General features: G+C 36.3%; 2 protein-coding genes across 2 annotated transcripts; one reads left to right on the top strand and one right to left on the bottom strand.

Moving 5' to 3' along the window:
- The first annotated feature begins 272 nt into the window (after positions 1 to 272).
- TIC20-II (chloroplast import component Tic20-II) lies at positions 273 to 1455 on the top strand. Its single transcript, XM_059581412.2, has one exon. The coding sequence runs from the start codon at positions 345 to 347 to the stop codon at positions 948 to 950; it is 606 nt and encodes a 201-aa protein (XP_059437395.2). The 5' UTR covers positions 273 to 344; the 3' UTR covers positions 951 to 1455.
- Positions 1456 to 7463: 6008 nt separating this feature from the next.
- On the bottom strand, positions 7464 to 18988 carry LOC132170423 (LUC7 related protein). The gene is made up of 13 exons (XM_059581409.2): positions 18733 to 18988; positions 16912 to 16964; positions 16268 to 16436; positions 16119 to 16182; positions 15532 to 15611; positions 15186 to 15339; positions 13640 to 13701; positions 13430 to 13492; positions 12864 to 12922; positions 12458 to 12539; positions 8305 to 8348; positions 7938 to 8183; positions 7464 to 7801 (listed from the first exon to the last, which is right to left on the bottom strand). Exons 1-13 carry the CDS (start codon positions 18877 to 18879, stop codon positions 7783 to 7785), a joined length of 1242 nt encoding a protein of 413 aa, XP_059437392.1. The 5' UTR covers positions 18880 to 18988; the 3' UTR covers positions 7464 to 7782.
- Positions 18989 to 19969: the final 981 nt, after the last annotated feature.

The raw sequence follows: 19969 nt of genomic DNA, 5'->3' as shown, positions 1-19969 counted from the left end.
TTTGTTCCGACACCGATAGGCGGTCTGTATGTGAAAAAATTGAAAATTATGAGCGAAATCGGTCGGTAAAGTCGGTTCGGTTAACAAATTTTATTTCGCCAACCGAACCGAATTTGTCAATATATATATATATATATATATATATATATATATTGCCTACAGCGTATTGATTAATTTATGTCGTTAGAAGTCGGTCAATTATCGGTCCGTAAGCGGTCGAAAGTCGGAATGCATTAAATTTGGCCAGGCCCACTCGCTGCATTTCTCATTTTCATTTCCTCGTCCGACCGCTTCTTAAACTTGTTATAAAAGAAAATCCAGAGGTCTCTCTCTCTCCCGAAAGAATGGCCTCCATTCCTCTCCTCCGCCTCTCAGCCACCGCTAACCTCATCAGTTCACGGTCTGCCCTCTTCCATGACCCGCCCAAATTCATACGTACGGCACCGCCGAAGCGGAGCAGCACCATCACCCGCATGTCCTACAACCCAACCCCAGCCACAGATCGATTAATCTCAGCCGTGTCTTACACCCTCCCCTTCTTCAACTCCCTCCAGTACGGCAGGTTCCTCTTCCTCCAATACCCACCTCTTGGATCCCTCTTCGACCCTCTTCTCCCTCTCCTCTCCCTCTACAGGTCCATCCCCTACGCCTCCTTCGTTGCCTTCTTTGCCCTCTACCTGGGCGTCGTCAGGAACCCGGCTTTCAGCCGCTACGTCAGGTTCAACTCTATGCAGGCCGTCACTCTAGACGTGCTCCTCGTGCTGCCCTTGTTGCTCCAACGGGTCCTCAGCCCAGGCCGCTCCGGGCTCGGCTTCAGGGTCATGGTCTGGGCTTACAACGTGCTGTTTGTGTTCAGTGTTTTGTGTTTTGTTTATAGCTTCGTGTGTTGTGTTCTCGGCAGGACCCCCTACCTGCCATTCGTTGCTGATGCTGCTGGTAGGCAGATCTAGTTATTAGTAGTTGTCTTTTTCTTTGTAAGTTGGGCATTCCTTCGAACAGCTGGTGTGCGAGGCATTTTACCAAACAATGCTGCTTATTTTCAGTAGTATGTTGTCTTTGTGTTTGGTAGGGAAATCTGGGTGTACACCCTTTTCTTTATTTCTTCCTCTTTTCTTAAAGTTTTGGACGCAAAAACTATTTAGGCGCAGGGAACAAGTGTTTGGATGGGTTTCTCCTTGTTATTTCTTCAAACAGATGGCGAATGGGGTTTGGATAGTAGTATAACTGATTAACCGTAGGATACAAGTGATTGAAGCACGAGGTACAAGTTGCTGTGATGATGGGGTAATTTATTTCTTTATGATGGGGGAAGTTTGTTTGCGAGGATAATGTACTTGTTTTGTTCTGGCTCTGTGTTCTTTGTTTTGTTGAGTTGAGATCCAGGAGATTGTTGTTATTTTGGTTAATATTTTGTGTTTTAGGTTTTTCAATGCAATTATGGAAAATTGAATGCTCTCTCATGCGTTACTTGTATAGTTGGCGTGCTGGCTTTGTGTGAGGCATTTTATCAAACAATGTAAAGGCCCTATCTTCTCCCGAAACAGCTCAGCTAATCTGCGTCCCTTGGTTCCCGAAATGACCCTTGACTGCAGAAAAGCAAGCAAGCAGTCTCTTTGAGTTCTCAACCCGCATTCAAAGGTTTCTCACCTTATAGATACCATAACAGATTGTAGACACAGTTTAGTCAATACAAACTCCGCTTCGGGTGGGAACCGAGGATTCGAATCTTGGTAACAAGTTTCTAGCAATTGTAAGAGAGAGAGAGAGAGAGATCATATGAAACGTATCTGTTCGGTGTCTGGTATATGGTTGGATAATCTAAAATTTATCCATTGTTAGTAATTTGAACAACAAATTAGTAGTCATCTCAATCAGAGAGTCGAACTCAGTAAACATATGATGAGTTTATTCACCTCTGCATCCAACATTTCACTTGACAGTTAGTTTTTGGCAGGGAGGACAGACAACCCCTAGCCCTAGTTGCCATGTTGTCTACTACTTTGAACTTCCCTTTCCACGAGTTGTTTTCCTTGTCTGTTTCATTTCCAGCAAACTCCAGATACTCTATGATTCTGCCTCTGCAATCTTCAGGGACTATGATTGGCTACAACAACCTTGTCCTCAAGGTTTAACAATGGAAATTGTTGAAGAACTTGATCAGTTTCTTCGGAAAACTTGTTCTGGACTAGTGCTTCTGTTGCATATTTGGATCCTCCCTTTACCCACCTATAACTTACTTATCCATCACAAATTTCACCCCACCCCTATCCCATTAGGTTGATGTAGCAATGTCCATTAGCCTTTAAATCAACTTTTATTAAATTAAAAAATTAAATAAAAAATTAAGGGTTGATGGGTTTGTCAGTTCAGCCCAATTACTCAAAATCTTTAATGCATTGTGGCACACAGGTATTCGAAAAATTGTGCATGTCCATAACTGGGTATTTGTCATGGCTTCCTTCAAGATCTTGAAAACCTCTTCTACTTGGTCGTGCCATCCATTTGATAATGTTTTGATAATCCGGTAATGATTTTGACTAGTGGATTTCATTTATAGGCTTTTAGTTTTAATAATTAGGGATTATGGGATTGATCGGAATATATGATGAATGATTTTGGCTTCTAATTTCGTGATGAGGGGTTAAATCATAAATGGTGTTAAAGGGAATCTCATCGGACTAGAAGACGATTTTTGGAAGATGTCATAGGTCTAGAAATTAAGAAAAAAATGAAGTTTCGATCGATCGAACTTGCAGGTAACGTTGATAAGTATTTAATAACTCTAACCTAGTTAACTTTGATCTATCAAACATGGGGTTCAATCAATCAAAATCAAATCTACACATGGCAAAACAGTGTATGTGGGGACCGTTGAGAAGTGACAAGCATTAAATGAGTCTGTACTTCGATCAATCAGACTGAGTGTCAATCAATCAAATAAAGGTTTAAGCATGTGAGTAGGTGAATAGGCCGACACTTGTTAATAGAACTGCATATGACCTATGTCTACACATCAAAGCCTTTTCATGAATACATTTTTCCTTGATCTTTTTGATTGTATACAATACTCTTATTTATAGAGAAATAGTATGAACGTTACAAGTATTTTCTACTTTTACATTAACAACAATAAAATTAATTTATCATTTGTAACTCTTGTCTCTTGAGTTATTGTAACTTTTAATTCTTGAGTTCTTTGTCTCTTGAGTTATTGTAACTCTTGTCTCGGTTGCTATGACTAAAACTTGAACTTCGGCGACTCTTGGTTAGCATCGGCTACTATGGCCATACTTGAACATCGACAACTTTTTAGCTGGCATCAGTTACTTTGACCAGGATTTGACATTGGTAATCTTTTCGCTAGCATCAATTATTGGGGCCAGAATGGGGTCAACTATGGGCCTGAAATTGACCACACGGGCCAAACATATGCCTCTTTGAGTTTTTTTTTTTTAAGAAAAAAAAAATCACATAAAATAATGATAAACTATATTTATAACGCATCAATTGCATATCTGGAGTGGAACGATAGGTCAAAACAAGTAAAGATAAAAAGTGACTCGAGAGAAAGAAAAATTAACTATGAATTGCGGAAGAAGAAACCCAACTTCTAAAAGAAATAAATAACAAAATACCATGGAATAACTTGCAATGAAATTTTTGAGATAAGAAGGATAGATTTTGGTAGATATGTGTCGTTTTGTACGTCATTATCATCCTAGAGCGACTCTTGAAACAAGTAGGGAAAGTGGACCACAACTTCATTTGACCCCTATTCTTCAGGAAAATGGTAAGGAAAATGCTAAAGGCTCAACTATGAGACTCAACTTTTGGTCAACTTTTGCCTTATTTTTATTTAAAAAAAAACAAAAACAAAATGAAAATTGAAAAAAAATTTGTGAAGCAATAATTTTATTTTTATTTTTTTGTCCTTCTTTTATTTGGTTTTTTTTTTTTTTTTTTTTTAATTAAAAAAAAGTAAATATAAGTTTTGTCAGCTAGCAGAAATAATTGAATCCATAGCAGAGCGTGGTGGAATCATAATCAATGATCTTACCACTTGTCAAATATTGTAATTAAAAGTTGTGTCATACTTGTCTCAAAGGATATTTGGACACCTCTTCGTTATGATTTAACAAAAAATTCTAATGGAGGCTGAAATTGAAAAAAAAAAAAAAAAAGGATTTATGATTTAAACTGATATAGACATACCATGAAGTCCGTACATTAGAGATAGATGGTCACATTCACATTTCCAATTTCCTCGTTATGCCAAAGCTCTATAAATAACTCCCCCGAAAACTTAAAAAAGAATTTATATAGAATGGGTCTTAGAGCCTCCCACAAGACGTGTAGTACCATTTTTTACTCAACTTGTTGACACAAATACACATTTTCTTCCTAGTTTTTCCTTTATTTTCCCTCATTGTGTCCCTATTGAGACAAAACTAAACATCTCCCTCTTATCTTACCTTTGAATTTTATATAACAAAGAAGATTAATTTGAGCATGATGTGCCCTACCATCCCAATTTATCCCAATTTGAAAAAATTGCATATGCCTGTATTTCTTATCGTATTCGTATTTCTGTTCTCACTTTGAAAAATACATTAACAAAATAGTTTTTTAATAAAACTTTTGACAGCAAGAATATTTTGTCAAATTAGGTGTTTAACTTTTGCAAGGGTAAGAGCTAACTTGTTATTTAAAAAGAAAAAAATACAGTGATTGCGTGACCACCCCAGGTGAAGTAGGGGTGTCAATCCGGTCCGATTTTCCTGTTTTTGGCCAAAACCGGAACCGGAACCGGGGTACCCCAGTTCTCGGTTTTGGAAAACCGGGACCCCGGGTTACCGGCCAGTTCCGGTTTTTGAAGAAAATTAGTTTTTGGGCTTATTTTAGGTATTGGGCCTAAAATAAGCCCTTTTTTTTTTTTTTTTCTTCATAAGTTAGCTCATTTTAATAAAAAAATCTATTAGTCTTTTTGTCTAAATTAAAGAGACTTTGTTGTGATTGTTCCAAATAATTAAAAATAAACCTAAAAAAGCTCAAAAATCTTAAAAAAATCAATGTTTTTGCCTATATGGGCCTTAGAAATAAAAATTCAATTTTTTAAAATACCCTAAAAATCATTTTAAATTAAGTACATAAAGAAAACATTAAAACAATAAAAAGTAAAAATGGAGAAATGAAATGAATAAGAGGACTAGAGGAGAAAATGGAGAAGAGGAGGGGCTTGCGGCGTGATGTGAGAAAAGAAGATGAAGGGGACTTAGGGGAGAAGTGAGAACTGAAGACGGGAGACCTAAACCTAAGCGTAAAAAAATTAAAAAATATTAATATATATAATATAATAATATATAAATATTATTTAATAAAATATAAACCCGGTTCCGGTATTCCCGGTAAAAATCGGGTACCAAAAACTGGGTATTGGAACTGGGGTACCAGTTTTTGGATTTTTCAAACCGGAACCGAGTCCCCAGTTTTTCGGTTTCCGGTTTCTTAGTTCCGGTTCAGGTTTCCTGGTAATTTGACACCTCTAAGGTGAAGGATGGTACCTGCGTAGCTACCCCTCTTCTCCCTTGTAAATGAATCATTTCTATTTCAATTGAAATGAGATGAGTCTGTCCATTGTTTTTTGAGGGGTAAAATTGTCATTTTACTTTTTGTAGACAATTTGACCCCTCATCAGCTTCTCGTCATTTCAATTGGAATGAAGATGATCCATTTCCCTTCTCCCCTAAACAATCACTCTCTCCCTTTTATTTGTTTTTTTTTAAAAAAAAAATTGTGCTTTTTAGGAGTAACTTTATATCTGTTATGTAACCTAGGCTCACCTTATCCATAGAAAACATTTTCTCAAGTGTGAACCCATCAAAAAAAAACACTTCTCATCTTTACGTCACATCAACCCTTTTATTCAAAACCAAAAAAAAAAAAAAAAATCCCAAATACTCTAACAAGCATAGCCTACAATTTCTACTTTATGCCAAAACCTAGTTAAGTCAGATTTATTATTTGATTAATAGATTGATTTGTTTTGTGTTAACCCTTCCAATTTCAGCGGCTAATACAGATCGGTTTTTTTTTTTTTTTTTTTTTAGTTATAAAAATTGTTAAAAGAAGATTTCAACGAGATGGAAGATGGCTAGAAAATATTTAAATTGAGAAAGAAATCGCTGAAAATTTCTGCATAGAAATATTTAGGGTATATATCTTATAAATCCCTGAGTCAACGCGCTAAAACAGAAAACTTCCTGAACTTTTTTTTTTTTTTTTTCTTTTGAATTTTTACTCCTAAGGTCAATTGAAAAGGCAAATTAACCCTTATTATTATATTTTTCCCCAAATGTTTAACATTTGTCAATCTCAACTAAACGCATAATTTTACTACGTCAACATATTAATTTTTTATTATTTAATTTAAAACTTAAATCTTACAAAAAATTAAAAAATAAAAATTTTTTGATGGGGTGGCTTTCCTATGGAGTGGCTTGCAACCACTCCTAACTCTCTGGAGGTGGCTGATTAGGAGTGACTTTTTAGCCACCCGTTTAATTTTTTTTTTTAAAAAAAAAAAAAATTTAATTAAACTAATAAAAAATTAATATGTTGACATGACAAAACGGTGGGTTTAATTGGGACCGGCGGGGGTTAAACATTTGAAAAAAAAATGTAACAGTAGAAATTAATTTGCCTTTTCGATTGACCTAAAGAGTAAAAATTCAAAAAGAAAAAAAAAAAAAAAAGTTTATGGTGCTTTCTCTTTTAAGATATTTACCCAAATATTAATAGACAATTTTAGTAAATTCTTCTTCTTCTTTTTTTCAGTAAACATCTATATACAAGTTGACAAAATATACTCTTCAGTTTTAAGGTAATATTAACATATAAATAATATCATTTAAATTTTGTTTTCATATAATATTTGAACTTAGTATTATTTCATTAGTATCCCATCCCATTTCTGAAGAGAACATTTCCAAATCTTCCCCAAGTCTGGTTTTCTCCTTTTTTATTTTTTAAGTTACAGATTTATCATAAACTAATCTCTTCTTTAATTCAAATTATTTTTTGTATGATAACTTTCATTTCCAATTAAATCCCAAAGCTAAATTAGATCACGAAAGAACTACCAAAATCTCCAGTTTCTTGAGGTAATTGTGAACAACATTCACAACCATGTCATTAGACGTGGCCCAATTAAAAGCATAATGCAATGAGATCAAGAAATATAAATAATATTAATTAATGATGCCAAAAAATTCAAACCTCACAAACTCTCAAGAACAGTGGGGAAGTTGATCGGAGTTTCATTTGGAATACAATGGAACAACAGCTGCAAATACTGAATAAGGAAATCAGTTTGGTTATTAACAATTTTCCCCCTTTTCTCAACATGTTTGTTCTTTAAAGTTTAACCTAACATGAAAATTGCTGTGCACGGCATTGCATGTGGATTATTCAAGTAAAATGATTTGACTTAAAAGCACATCAAACCAAATTTTAATACCGCAAGAGTAAACCCAAATTACAACCCACATTTTATAGTGGGAATGCAAACTCCAAAGTGAACTTGATCAGGGTGTCGAAACATACCTCTCAAACACCAAATACTTTAACCTAAGCACTATTATGTCCATCACTGGAGAATCACAGCTCAACTCCGCTAAAAAGTTAATAAAAAAACACAATAAAATTATCTTTTCCCTACATGTGTCTTAACACTGACCTCGACGATAACATTTTCAAATCCATATTCTCCACAGCTAGGATCGTCTAGTGTCGATCATATCGCCTGAAAAGAGGGAACAGCTAATCAGATAAGGACCTAAAAAGTTCCCACAATGTGAATATGAACAACAATCAGAGACCATACACTTACAAAATACACCATATTTATTATGGGAGTCTGATTAATAATCATAGAGTACCTGTGGCGATCATAATCCCTGGAGCGCTCCATTGACCTTGACCGTGACCTGCGCCGACTTCTTGAATCATAACCACGGGAGCGATCTGAATCTCTGTCACGCTCCCGATCATGTCCCCTTTCACGGTCATAATGCCTATCACGATCTCTGCCTCTATGATCGTAATCCCTGCCCCGATCACGGCTGTCTCCTCTCTCATGATCCCTGCTAGATTCCCTGTCTCCATCCCTACTTCGCTCTTTTGATCTATAAAGTAAACAATTGAAGGTGAGGGGGTCGGGGAAGAAAGAAAAGTAATATCCAGGTAGGTATTGGACACATTTGATTTGTAATATGTAGAATTAAACATAAAGACAAAGAAAGTTACCTTCTATCATCCCGTTCAACCTTTCGGCTCTTTTCTTTCTCTTCCTGACAAATTAATTACAAAAGAACACCATTGAAATGCCCACTTTTGAAAAAGTGCAAAGTTATAGTTAAATTGAAAAGGTGATATTTATTTGAAAAGGGGAAAACAAAAAAGAAAAAGAAAAAAAAAAAAGACCTAGAGATATAGCACGTCACAAGGAAAGCACACAACAAAAGCAATGAAAAATATACCTTTTTTTCTCTTTTTCCCCTCCACTATTTATTAGTTGGTAAAGTCATTAAACTTTGCAAATAAATTACAAGGTTTTCAGAAAAAATATCGAAAATGACATACAAAATTGTGGCAGCCAAACCACACGAATTTAGACCATAATCAAGCATATCATTCACCAAACTTGCCACAATAGCAAACAGGGGTGTTCACAGGTGGAGGCAACATGTAGAATTCCTGAACACGGAAACCACAAAAACCAGTATTCTCCCAATTTCTCAATAGTCCATAGATAAATTAGCTGAAAATAAAAGACTTCAGTTAATAAAAAGATAAATACCAAATAGACGAGACCAAAGAAATTTAATCTCCCTTTCAGTCAAAAACTCTACAAGTCAATGGCATATCAAAACTTGATCCAATAAGTGTATGCTCATACTAAACCATGAAGCAAATTAGACCCAAATCAAATCCTTAGAAAAAGTTCCATTCTCCAAATTAAGTACATTCATTTTCTCTAACAAATTCTAAAAGAAAATGGCACTTTAAACAACATATAACCAATAACCAATTATCCAGCATCATTACACCAATGACCAGCATCATTACACCAATTATCCAGCATCATTAAAAGAAAGTTGCACTTAGAACAATACATTACCATGATAATGTAGCACGACTGGACCAACCACCGGCCTATAAAGTGAAAAGGTAACTCTCCCCCTTCAAAGGGGAAGGTCAGCATTCAACACATGGCGAGAAGAAAGAAGAGTGTGTGGGGTTTGAGGGCAGCAATCCCCATTCTTAAACCTAGTAATACCAGTGGATTGAAGAGGAAAAACGGAAACAAAATACATCAACATAAACAGAACACCATCAACAACAGAAATCCACAACTGCTTGTCCCCTTCTCTTTAGTTAACCATGTCATCACCTAAAATGCTGATTGCAAATATTATGTAATGTTATCCGAAAGCCTCAAAACCTAGATAACAAGACCCTTCCTCTACAGCAATGCTTCTGGATCAAGGTTAATATCACCTTTCTCCAATGCTTAGGGAACCTCGGGCTATTGAACTTTCTTCCAATGGCTTCCACATCTGTTATTTTGCAAAAGCCAGTATTCTAATATAAATATACACATACATATACATACGCATGCGTACATATCTATGAGTTGCATTCAATGTAACACCACTCAATAACTACATACAGAATCTTCAACACAGTTGCACTGTGAGGGCTTACCAAATAACCTCCTCCAACACGCAAACAAGTCTACTACTCATCTAGACATGACCCAAGACAGCCCCCAACACAATTGAAGATAGCACTCCAGAAGGCACAAGCAACCTCACAATGGAGATGAAGATGATCCACAGACTCCTCACTTCTCTAACACATATAGCACCAATCAACCACAATGATAAGCCGCATATCCCTAGGTTATCCATGGTAAGAATCTTTCCTAGGGTAGTCGACGAAGCAAAGAAAGAAGCTTTCAAAGGAATACAATAAATTGAAAAAAAAGCAAAGACATCTACCTCCCAATCATGAATCGCTCTAATAAAGCTTATGTGCCACATATGGGAACCACTAGAAAACTCCAAATGAATTGCTTTGAAAGCATCCTTAATGCAAGCAATACCATTAAATCTGGAAAACCTTCTTTAACGGTCTGATCCCTACACCACATGTCATGCCAGAATCTAATATTGGAGCTATTCCTTACCTCAACTCTGGTATGACTAGAAAACATGCCAGCACCACTCCTAATATTTTTCCATAATCTCACACCATAAGACCAAAGAAACTCATTAGAACACCACCCACCACACGAGCTACATATTTAGAATCCACCCCAACTCTCCCCCGAGCCTGTCTCATGCATATATCACCATACCCATTTTTCCAAAAGCGCACAATTGAACACTAGCAAGTTCCAGACCCCCAACCCTCCCTCAAAGATCGGAGAATAAACCTTAGACTAACTTACCAAGTGAAATTTGAACTCTTCACCTAGCCCACCCCATAAGAAATCTCGTTGTAGCTTCTCTATAAGGTTTGCAACACCAACAGGGAGATGGAAAAGAGACATTAAATGCATAGGCAAATTGGAAAGAGTGCTCTTGATTAAAGCAACCTTACCACTCTTAAGAAAAGTACATTATTTTCCAACTAGACAACTAACACTATCTCTTCTCAATAATACCATCCCAACTAGGTTTGGCCTTATACTTATCAAAAAAAAAACTAGGTTTGGCCTTATAAAAGGCTCCCAAAAAAAGACCAATATACTTTTAAAGTCAATGAAGAAACCCCACAGGCCAGAATACCAACCAAAACATCCACATTATTGACATTACCCACAAGAACCAATTTCGACTTAGCTAGATTAATTTTCAAACCGAAAACAGCTTCCAAGCATAAAAATAAGGCACACAGATAGCGTAGGTGGTCATGATTGGCCCCCACAAAAAATTAAGTGTCATTTGCAAACAAAAGGTTCACATGGTAACCACACCAACATGCCTAGACCCCACATAAAGGCCTGAAAGAAAGCCCACATTAACGATTGCAAAAAAGTCTGTGGCCTCGAAATAATCTTCTCAACAACCATTCTCAACCTATTTGCTAAAACTTCAGCAATAATCTTGTAAACTCCACTCTAAAGACTAATAGGTCAAAAGTCCAAGATCAGTAGCCCCAGATTTATTCAGAATGATAGCAATGAAAGTGGCATTAAGACTTTTTTCAAACTTACTACTAGTATGAAAATCATGGAACACCCCCATAATATATGGCACCTCCAAAAACCAAAAACCAAAAACCAACCAAATGGAACATTAGAGCATCTCTGAGCAATGAACACCTAGATTCCATCCCTTGACGATTTGAGAAACTTGGTCACCTCTGCCCCTTCGAACCAACTCCTATGGGTTTGACAGCCAAACAACACCCAGCTTACCCAACAATACTGCTCGGGAAACCCCACCGCTCCTTTCAGCTAGCGAAGAACTAAACACCCCTATGCTACCAAGAGCACAAAAAGGCTTAAACCTCTACACAAAACCAACTCAATAAACCCATCATAGACAACCAAAACAAAAGGCTAACCAAACCAACACCATTGAGCTCACACAAATAATAGAAGATGTCAACACGCACCTAAACGTGCCTACACCCAACCAGCTTAGTACCAATACCACCGTTAAATTACACATTGTCTTGATATATTTGTGTGTGTGTGTGTGTGCGCGCGCGCGTGTTGTAGCAAACCCATGTTTTTAGTTTTTGTTTTGAACCCCTGGGTGTTGGGCTGTATCCAATATTTCCTAGTGTTTGAAATTAACTCTAAACATAGGGAAACACAAGAAGCACATTCGCCACACGTCATGGGACATTGGATGCATAATGAAGTATAATCTGCATTGTACTCGAGCCATTTCTTCTTCGGGGAATTATTCATGCTCAAGAGACTAAAAACTACATGATAATGAAGAAAGATATCAGAAAAATGTTAAAAAAATCCTTCTCCGAGGTTAGAAAAACTCACAGATCGAATACTAACTCAGAATCCCTATAGAAGAATGTCAAACATTATACCAGCACCTGAACCAACATATTCAGAATACCGACATAAGGACATTCCAAAAGACATGATAGGTAAAACAATAGATATCACATTGAGCATTAAAGCGTCAGTTTGATTATATGTTTTTGACATTTATTTTGCCAACAAAAATAAATGAATATATACTTGAGTAATTAGCTAAATTCAGCTAAATTCAGTAGGCAGTAGGATACTGGAAGAAGTAAGATGATCTTAGTAGCCAATAACAATTTTTTCCTGCTCAGTTGCCCAATGTATTAATGTTACCACGCATAAGGAACCAACCTAAGTCAAAATAATAATAATAAGGTATCATAATATGTTTACCTGAAGCTCTTGTAACTTCTCACGGATTTGCATATAGCCTAAATGAAGCTTCCCTCCAAAATGATCAGCTAAACGGCGGTCACTGAAAAAAGCAAGAAAAATCAAAATGGTTCGCACATTTGAAATATCCGAATGCTTTGACAGAACACATACATTACAGCACAGCTGTCCGATAATTTTCTAGCTAATAATAGCATGATCTACAAGCATAAAACAGAAAAAGACGCACATTCTTTAGCTGCAAAAGTAATCCTCGTAAAACTGGGCCCAAGAGCCTGCTGGTGACAAGGAGGTATAATTGTCGGGTCAAAAGCTGAATTTGAATCCCCAAATACTAACTCTATGTTTCCCTAAGAAAAGCTAAGAAAATGTAGTAAGAGTTAAGAAACAGAAGATCAAATATTACCTGTCATAAACACTCAAAAATGCTCCACAAATGTCACAAACACGTAACTTCTGATCAGTCTGAAATAACAACAGGATTGACAACATTAGGATTACTGATAATCAAGCGTAGAAGGACTTTGAAACATGGAAGCAAGACACTACTGGTTTGCCAACTGTCCAACCGAGCTTTAAGTGTATGTATTACTTTTACATTGAATTCCTAGAGTATGTCTAACAACACACGCCTAACATGGTTTCTTCATTTGCTTTGAATAATTTTACAGAAAGAGAGCAAAATAAGAAAGTGTTAAACAGTAACAATCATTTAAATCAAGAGTCAATTTTATTTTTCTAAACATGCATGTCTGGCACCTCTTAAGTGTATCAAAAACACATCTAAAACACACCCATGATGGCACCGTTTTGAGGCATTAACTTGTTCCTAGGACAATGTAGGTATAATATGGCATTTGGCTAAATTTTGACTTAAGCTCTTAATATGCAGTTCAGCTCTGGTTTTCTACACTACTAACATGACATTTATATTGACAAATAGCAAAATAAGCCAAGGTAAAAAGGACTTACAATGCGCACATCAGCAGCAGTGTACTTGGAGGAATCTAGAGCAGGCTCCTGCCGGGCAGGTAGCTGAGACAGCAATAACAAAACTATTAAAATAGGAAACAAAAGAAAAGAAGATAATGGAAGATAAAAAGATTTCAGAACAGCACAATTATATAAAATCAACCCGATGACTTCCTCATTAAACAAGCCCAATAAACATAGAAGAAGAACCTTCTTAAGTGCTTCAGCCTCTTCCAATGCCTTCTGTGCCTCTTCAACCAAACCCTGCTCACCTGAAAAAGTTACAAGCCTTCAAGAATTATCCACAAACTGAGTCCTAAAACTATAATAGATTTTGAAATTGTACAAATAAAGCATTGTTCAGTCACATTTATTTCAAGCTAAAATCTATCTAACATCATAAAGATTCTCAATTCAACCTTAAGAAGTCTCGTACCAACTCATGCCAACCCTACATTCCTTTTTTTCAAATTATCATTAAAAGAGCAAAGCGCACCCAGATCCAACTCTACATTCCTACATATTCTTGGTTATATAGATACAATGAAATTAAAGGCTGTGTCAAATTAAGTTAAATGTTATGATAAATTGTGAGCACAGGCTACATTTTTTTTTATTGATAAGTTAAACATGCACCCAGTGGGTCTTGAACCCAAAGACTCCACCCTCCACCTCCACCTTGTTCTTATCATGTGAGGAGATGCCATTTGAGCTAGTACTTATTGGAATAAACCTATACTATTGTAAGAAAAACATTTGCTTAAACCAAACCTATACTATTGTAAGAAAAACATATACTACAAGAGACCTCCCTCTAAAAAACAGAGAGAGAGAGAGAGAGAGAGAGAGAGAGAGAGAGATGGCAAAGAAAAGGAGAGGCCTTCCTAAAAAATGGCAAAAAACAGGACTTGCCACACTCAGTGAAAAGTTCTTTGCCTATCTGGTATAATAAGGATTTTGTTCAGTTGTACATGGTCAGGTCAGGTACATATTTCCCCAAATAATTCATAGTTATACAACCACAACATCTTAACCACAGTAAGTTTGAATTCCTGTACAACACCTTGAAATAACAAGTATCAACAGATACACAAAAAGATCGAGTAAAAAATGAAATATAGAAACCTATCAAAAAAAAAAAAAAAAACCAAAAAATGAAATATAGAAACCAATTAACAAACAAATACTGGTTTGCATACACTAACCCACCCCAACAAAACAAAATATGAGATCAATAGCAGTAGTTATTGAAATCCTTGTAGAAACACAAACTAAAGCTACTTACCACCAAAAATTAAGGAGTAAATAAAATGTGCCTTTTCTTTTAACAAAACAGCATATGAACCAAGGCAGAGGAATTAGTTTTTTTTATTATTATTATGATGAGGAACCCCTCTAAAGGCAGGGACACTTCGTATTCCCACTCATGTCAGGTAAACCTCAAAATCCGTGCAAAACGCCCCCTCCACATGGATCGGGTATGCGGGCCAACCCCAAGGAATTGTTTGCACTCAAGGGGATTCAAACCTTAGACCTACAGCAAATGACACCAAGACCAAGGCCCGTACCAATTGAACCAACCTCTTAGGGTTCAGAGGAATTACTAAAAGGGAACAATGTATCTAAAATGTTAAACCATGAAAATATACACTAAAGATTGCCACAAACAATTGCAAAGCTAGTGTAGAACACATATAAGGCAGCTTAAGATTCAAATTCCTACAATAACCCAATAAATTTGAGATAACTAACTTACCAAGATCCTCCGCTTTCTTCAACTTTTCATTTATCATTTCCTGCGTACGAGGATCAGGAGTAATTACAGGTAAGGGTGCCAAAGGTGGTGGATTTGGCAGGGGTTGAGGCAAAGATGCCCTATCCTTATTGAATGCATCCAAAAGAAGCATGGACTGTCGCCAGAATCAGAAGAAAGGCACATTTTTTGAAAGTTAGAATATAAGTCCAGAAGAAAAAAGAAAAACAAAGAAAGTAATGGAACCTCTAGTGATGGGTCAACATCAAAGAAGAATACACCAAAACAACATAACAACAACAATCGCAGCATTGACAAATCAAAATTTGTCTCAAAAAGCAATCATCACCTGTTTGTCTGCTCTTTTGGTTCTCAGTTCTTCTACTACCTCCATAGCTCGAATCTTAAGATCTGTTTTGCCTTCAAGATCTGCAAATTTTACATCAATTTTTTTTATCAGTTATTTAAAGATTTAAGCCAACCTATGGTGCATGTAACAAACATTTCCACAGTTTGTAAACTTACAAACCGAACTCTATACATATATCAACCACACAAAATGAAGTTTGAACAACTTTTCTTTTAACGGGTAAATACAACCAATTCTCCCGTAAGAAATTGATCTAATAACCTCACGCTCTACACCACTTGTTTAAGTGGAAAGGAGATGCCATTTTGTCCACGAACCAGAATTGCCTAGTGGACATGTGGACATGTACAAATACAAGATAGAAAGATAAGCAGTTGAGTTTGAAAAAAAAAATTTTGATAAGTAAGTGAGTTTGAAAAAATTATAAAGCTAACTTTCTCTAACGAGGAAACCACATAAATCAGTACATGGAGAAACTTAACAATTAACATAAAAAAATTCAACATCTACACAAGGAAAAAGGGATGGGACAACGGAGGTTATATGCTAATTACTATATACATTACCGTGTTGATCAGCTTCTTTCAACTTCTCTTTGATATGCTTGGATAGCTCAAGTACCTCAGGTGTCTAAATTTCAACAGCCAAAAATTTGTGAGTCATAAATTCGCTGGATGAAAATTATAGGATATGGAATGAAAGAGTCAACCATCACCTGTGTAACCTCAGAGACAGAAATTGCAATAGCAGCCTTCGCATCCTCGGCCTCAAGGCGCCTAAGAGCTCTAGTAATCTTCCTATCACACTCAAGAATGAGCCTATCTATAACATCCTCCAAGTCTCTATCATAGTTTTCAGTCCCTTTTGCTTTGGCTTCCTCATATCTAGAAAGAGTTAAGCAGAACTAGAGACAAAATTTAAAGTTTCCAACACGTATATGCCATTGCATAACATTCACTTATAAAAATACTCTTTGAATTGCTAATTTAAGTAACTAGTTCTCGCAATGTCAGGGTAGTTTTAACCATTATGTATGAGCTTTTCAGGCTTAAGCCTTAATGCATAGCAAGATTCCATGGTAAATGAAACAATGCCAAATCACCAAGGACATGTTCCTCAGGAAAGGAGATAGGGCACAAAAGAAATGAATAACTGGATTCTTCAAGAAGATAAATAAAAAATAATGAAAAACCATACAGACCACTAAATCATGCAGGTGGCTTGTATTAAAACTATAAAATTGATTTATCATTTTCCATGTCCAGCGCCTTGACACCGACTTTATGTTGGGCATTTTAATGACAAAAGAAACAGTAAAATGTATAACTGTATAACTTTCCATAAAAGCAATAAAGATACTCTTTCCTCAGCTGCAAGGAGTGGACCTTTGGGCAGGGACCCATATCCATTTTCTGAAACAAATTAAAAAAAAAAAAAAAAGGAATGATTTAGAGAATTATAAGAGATCTAATTAATTATCTATGAAGAAAATAATTTCACAAACAGCAAGCATACAATACTCCTTGATAAAAGAGAATGCACATGCATTAATACCTTAATAACTTTTTTTTTGATAAGTAATAAAAAGAGAGTGCACATGCATTAATACCTTAATACCTTAATAACTACGTTGTTATTTGATTTCAAATTTACAGATGAAAGAACCACATTCCCATAAAAGAGGGGGAGAAAGAGAGAAGGGTAAGGAATTCCTTCTGAATCATTTTATGAATACCAGTACCAAAAGCCATTTGGGACAGAGTAGTCAAGAAAATGGAAAAAAGGTTGGCATCTACTTTGTTTTTTTTTTTTGGGGGGGGCGTCTTACTCTCGCCAAGAGTATGCTATCCAGTCCACCTACATACTTCTTATCTCTCTTCCCTTTACCAGCAGGCATAGATAGGAGATTGAAGCGCCTTAGAGAGATTTTTTTTGGGATGGTCTAGGCGGAGAACCCAAAATGCACTTGGTAAATTGGAACACTGTTTGCTCCCCTATTCCTAGAGGGGGGTTTGGTATAAAAAATCTCATGTTGTTCAACAAAGCTCTCCTTAGTAGATGGCTTTAGAGATTTGGGCATGAGGAAAATTCTTATGGAGACAAGTGATTGATATGAAGTACAAGATCTAGAGAGGGGATTGGTGTTTAGAGGAAGCACTAGGACCTTACAGGGTGAGTCCTTGAAGGAATAATCGAAACCGTTGATCTTTTTCCTAGTTAGGTTCCTACAAAGTTGGGGATGGTTCCCCAGCATTCACTTATGGCATGACGTGTTGTGCGGAGAAGGGGCTCTTACCCTATCCACTGGAATCCAAGCTTCATTAGGGCAACCCATGATTGGGAACTGGAATCTCTTGACTCCTTTCTCAATCTATTATACTCCTCATAAACTCATCCACGAAGAAGTGGATAGTATGTTGTGGAGACCATCTAGCAACCATGGTCTTGCAATGAAGAGCTATTATAAAATGTTATAGTCAGGTGAGCATAGTTCATTACCTTGAGAAAGTATTTGGAAGGTTAAGGCCCCTCCTCACATTGCTTTCTTCTTATGGACGGTTGCAAAGGGTAGAATCCTCACGGTGGATAACCTTAGTAGGCAGGGTTTCTCTCTAGCTAAACTAGTGTTGCCTTTGCAAAAAGAATGAAGAAACTATTACCCACCTTCTCATCCACTACGAGTATACTACTGATCTTTGACACTTGATTCTTAATATATTCTGGGTTTCTTGGGTGATGCCTAGTAACATCCTAGAGCTACTTCATTGTTGGAAATTTCAAGGGAGGGATCACCCCACAGAGGCAATTTGAAAATTTATTCCTGCTCTCTTAATGTAGAACGTTTTGAGAGAAAAGAATCGACACCTCTTTGAGGATAGCGAGTCCGATGTGCTTTTTCAAAAATCCTTCTTTCTAAGATCTCTTTTGGATTGGGTTATTGTAAATGTTCCTAATTTTGACTCAGATAATCTAGAAGATTGTATTTGTTTTTAGATTGTAGTAGTCTTTAGGGTATTCGGCTCTCTTGTATACTTTTCGTATGTTAGGGCTTTGCCTTTTCTTTCAATAATATTATTATTATTCATTAAAAAAAAAATGATACATGAAGATTAAAACCTTAATTTTCCTAAAATTTTTTATCATGAACCAAATAGTCTGCTTCCCAAATAGTAGAATTACCGTGAGTTGGAAGAGCTCGTGAGGGCAAAGGCCGACGAGGTAGAGGCGGCAAACGTCGCGATCGTAGTACTTGCGGTTCACCTCCCGGACGTCGCCATTACGGTTCGCCCCCATCAGCACGTCCAGCTGCTTCCTTATCGCATCCATGGCTTCCTCTCGCTTTTTCGCTCTCTCTCTAAAACTCTGTCTTCCAGAGTCTCAGAGCGGGATTATTTAGGGTTTCCTTTTGGGAAAATGCTCCAGCTTCCGGTAGATTACGATGGTGCTTGGCGTTTTTTATTTGCCCCTGTAGTTTCACGTATTTACTTGAGAAAATAACGGGGCAGTGATCACTAGTGAATGTCAAGTTTGGTATTTCCGCAACAGGGTGAGTGTGGCCGACTCGGCTGGATCGGGTCAGTTTGAATCGGATCGGGTTGGCTTTTTTCAAAAATCACTTGAGGGGAGTTAGCAATATACATTTTCACTCGGGGAGTTTGATAAATGTGAAAGAAATTTACAAGTGATGTAGAGATTTGTTGTGAGTGGACTCGTAAGTATTGTGTTCCACATTAATATAATATAAAGAAAGTTAGTAGTTAATATACTTAAGAGATCCAAGTTCATTATCTTAAGTTTTTAGACTAGACTGTATCCAAATGTGTATATTACTATACTATTTGTTGACTCCCCAAGTGAATTTCTCCCTAGCATATTGTTCACTTTAGAACAAATAACAACTTAGGATTTAATTAGTGCCATTATGCCTCTTACTCTGAATCATTGGTAATTTTTGGATTAAAATTGCTATAATATGGTAAAGAATGGAGAAAAACTGACAGAAGTTGAGCCCCCAAAGTTTTTAGGAAATTTAGGTAATGGGTATCTCAAAACAACTACAAACTTCATGGGTATCTTTAAAATACGAATTTAAAACAGCCATAAACACAATACTATCTTCTTGAACATATACATATACCTTCATTTTTCATAGATAACACAACAAACAATTGGCATGTTTTGAATGCTTAGATATAATAAATTGTCAAGATTTTTAAGTTTGAGATACTTTCAAAAAATTTGAGGGATCCAAATCCTTTGTTTGATAGGGTTATTCTCAACTATAGAGCATTACCTACTTGTGAGTCGGTTTTTAAGACGAAAGTAATTTATTAAAGTAATGCTAGTCTTGTCTTTTTTGTATTGTAAATTTTAAAATTACTATTGAATTTGAGATAATAATTATTAAATTTTAATC

This window comes from Corylus avellana, chromosome 1 (assembly GCF_965113065.1).
Source record: "Corylus avellana chromosome 1, dhCorAvel1.hap1.2, whole genome shotgun sequence".
NCBI classification, from domain to species: domain Eukaryota; kingdom Viridiplantae; phylum Streptophyta; class Magnoliopsida; order Fagales; family Betulaceae; genus Corylus; species Corylus avellana.
The sequence above is the reverse complement of the archived record's forward strand: the minus strand, read 5'-3'. Positions and strand labels throughout refer to the sequence as shown.

What these genes read in the sequence shown, in the direction of transcription:
- TIC20-II (XM_059581412.2), top strand. Translation starts at nt 345, where the DNA reads ATGGCCTCCATTCCTCTCCTCCGCCTCTCAGCCACCGCTAACCTCATC.
- LOC132170423 (XM_059581409.2), bottom strand. Translation starts at nt 18,879, where the DNA reads ATGGATGCGATAAGGAAGCAGCTGGACGTGCTGATGGGGGCGAACCGT. An exon ending in TCCTTGCAGCTGAGGAAAGA is followed by an intron (nt 16,437 to 16,911) that starts GTATCTTTATTG and finishes AACTCTTTCTAG; the next exon opens with ATATGAGGAAGCCAAAGCAA. An exon ending in AGGCTGAAGCACTTAAGAAG is followed by an intron (nt 13,493 to 13,639) that starts GTTCTTCTTCTA and finishes TTGCTGTCTCAG; the next exon opens with CTACCTGCCCGGCAGGAGCC.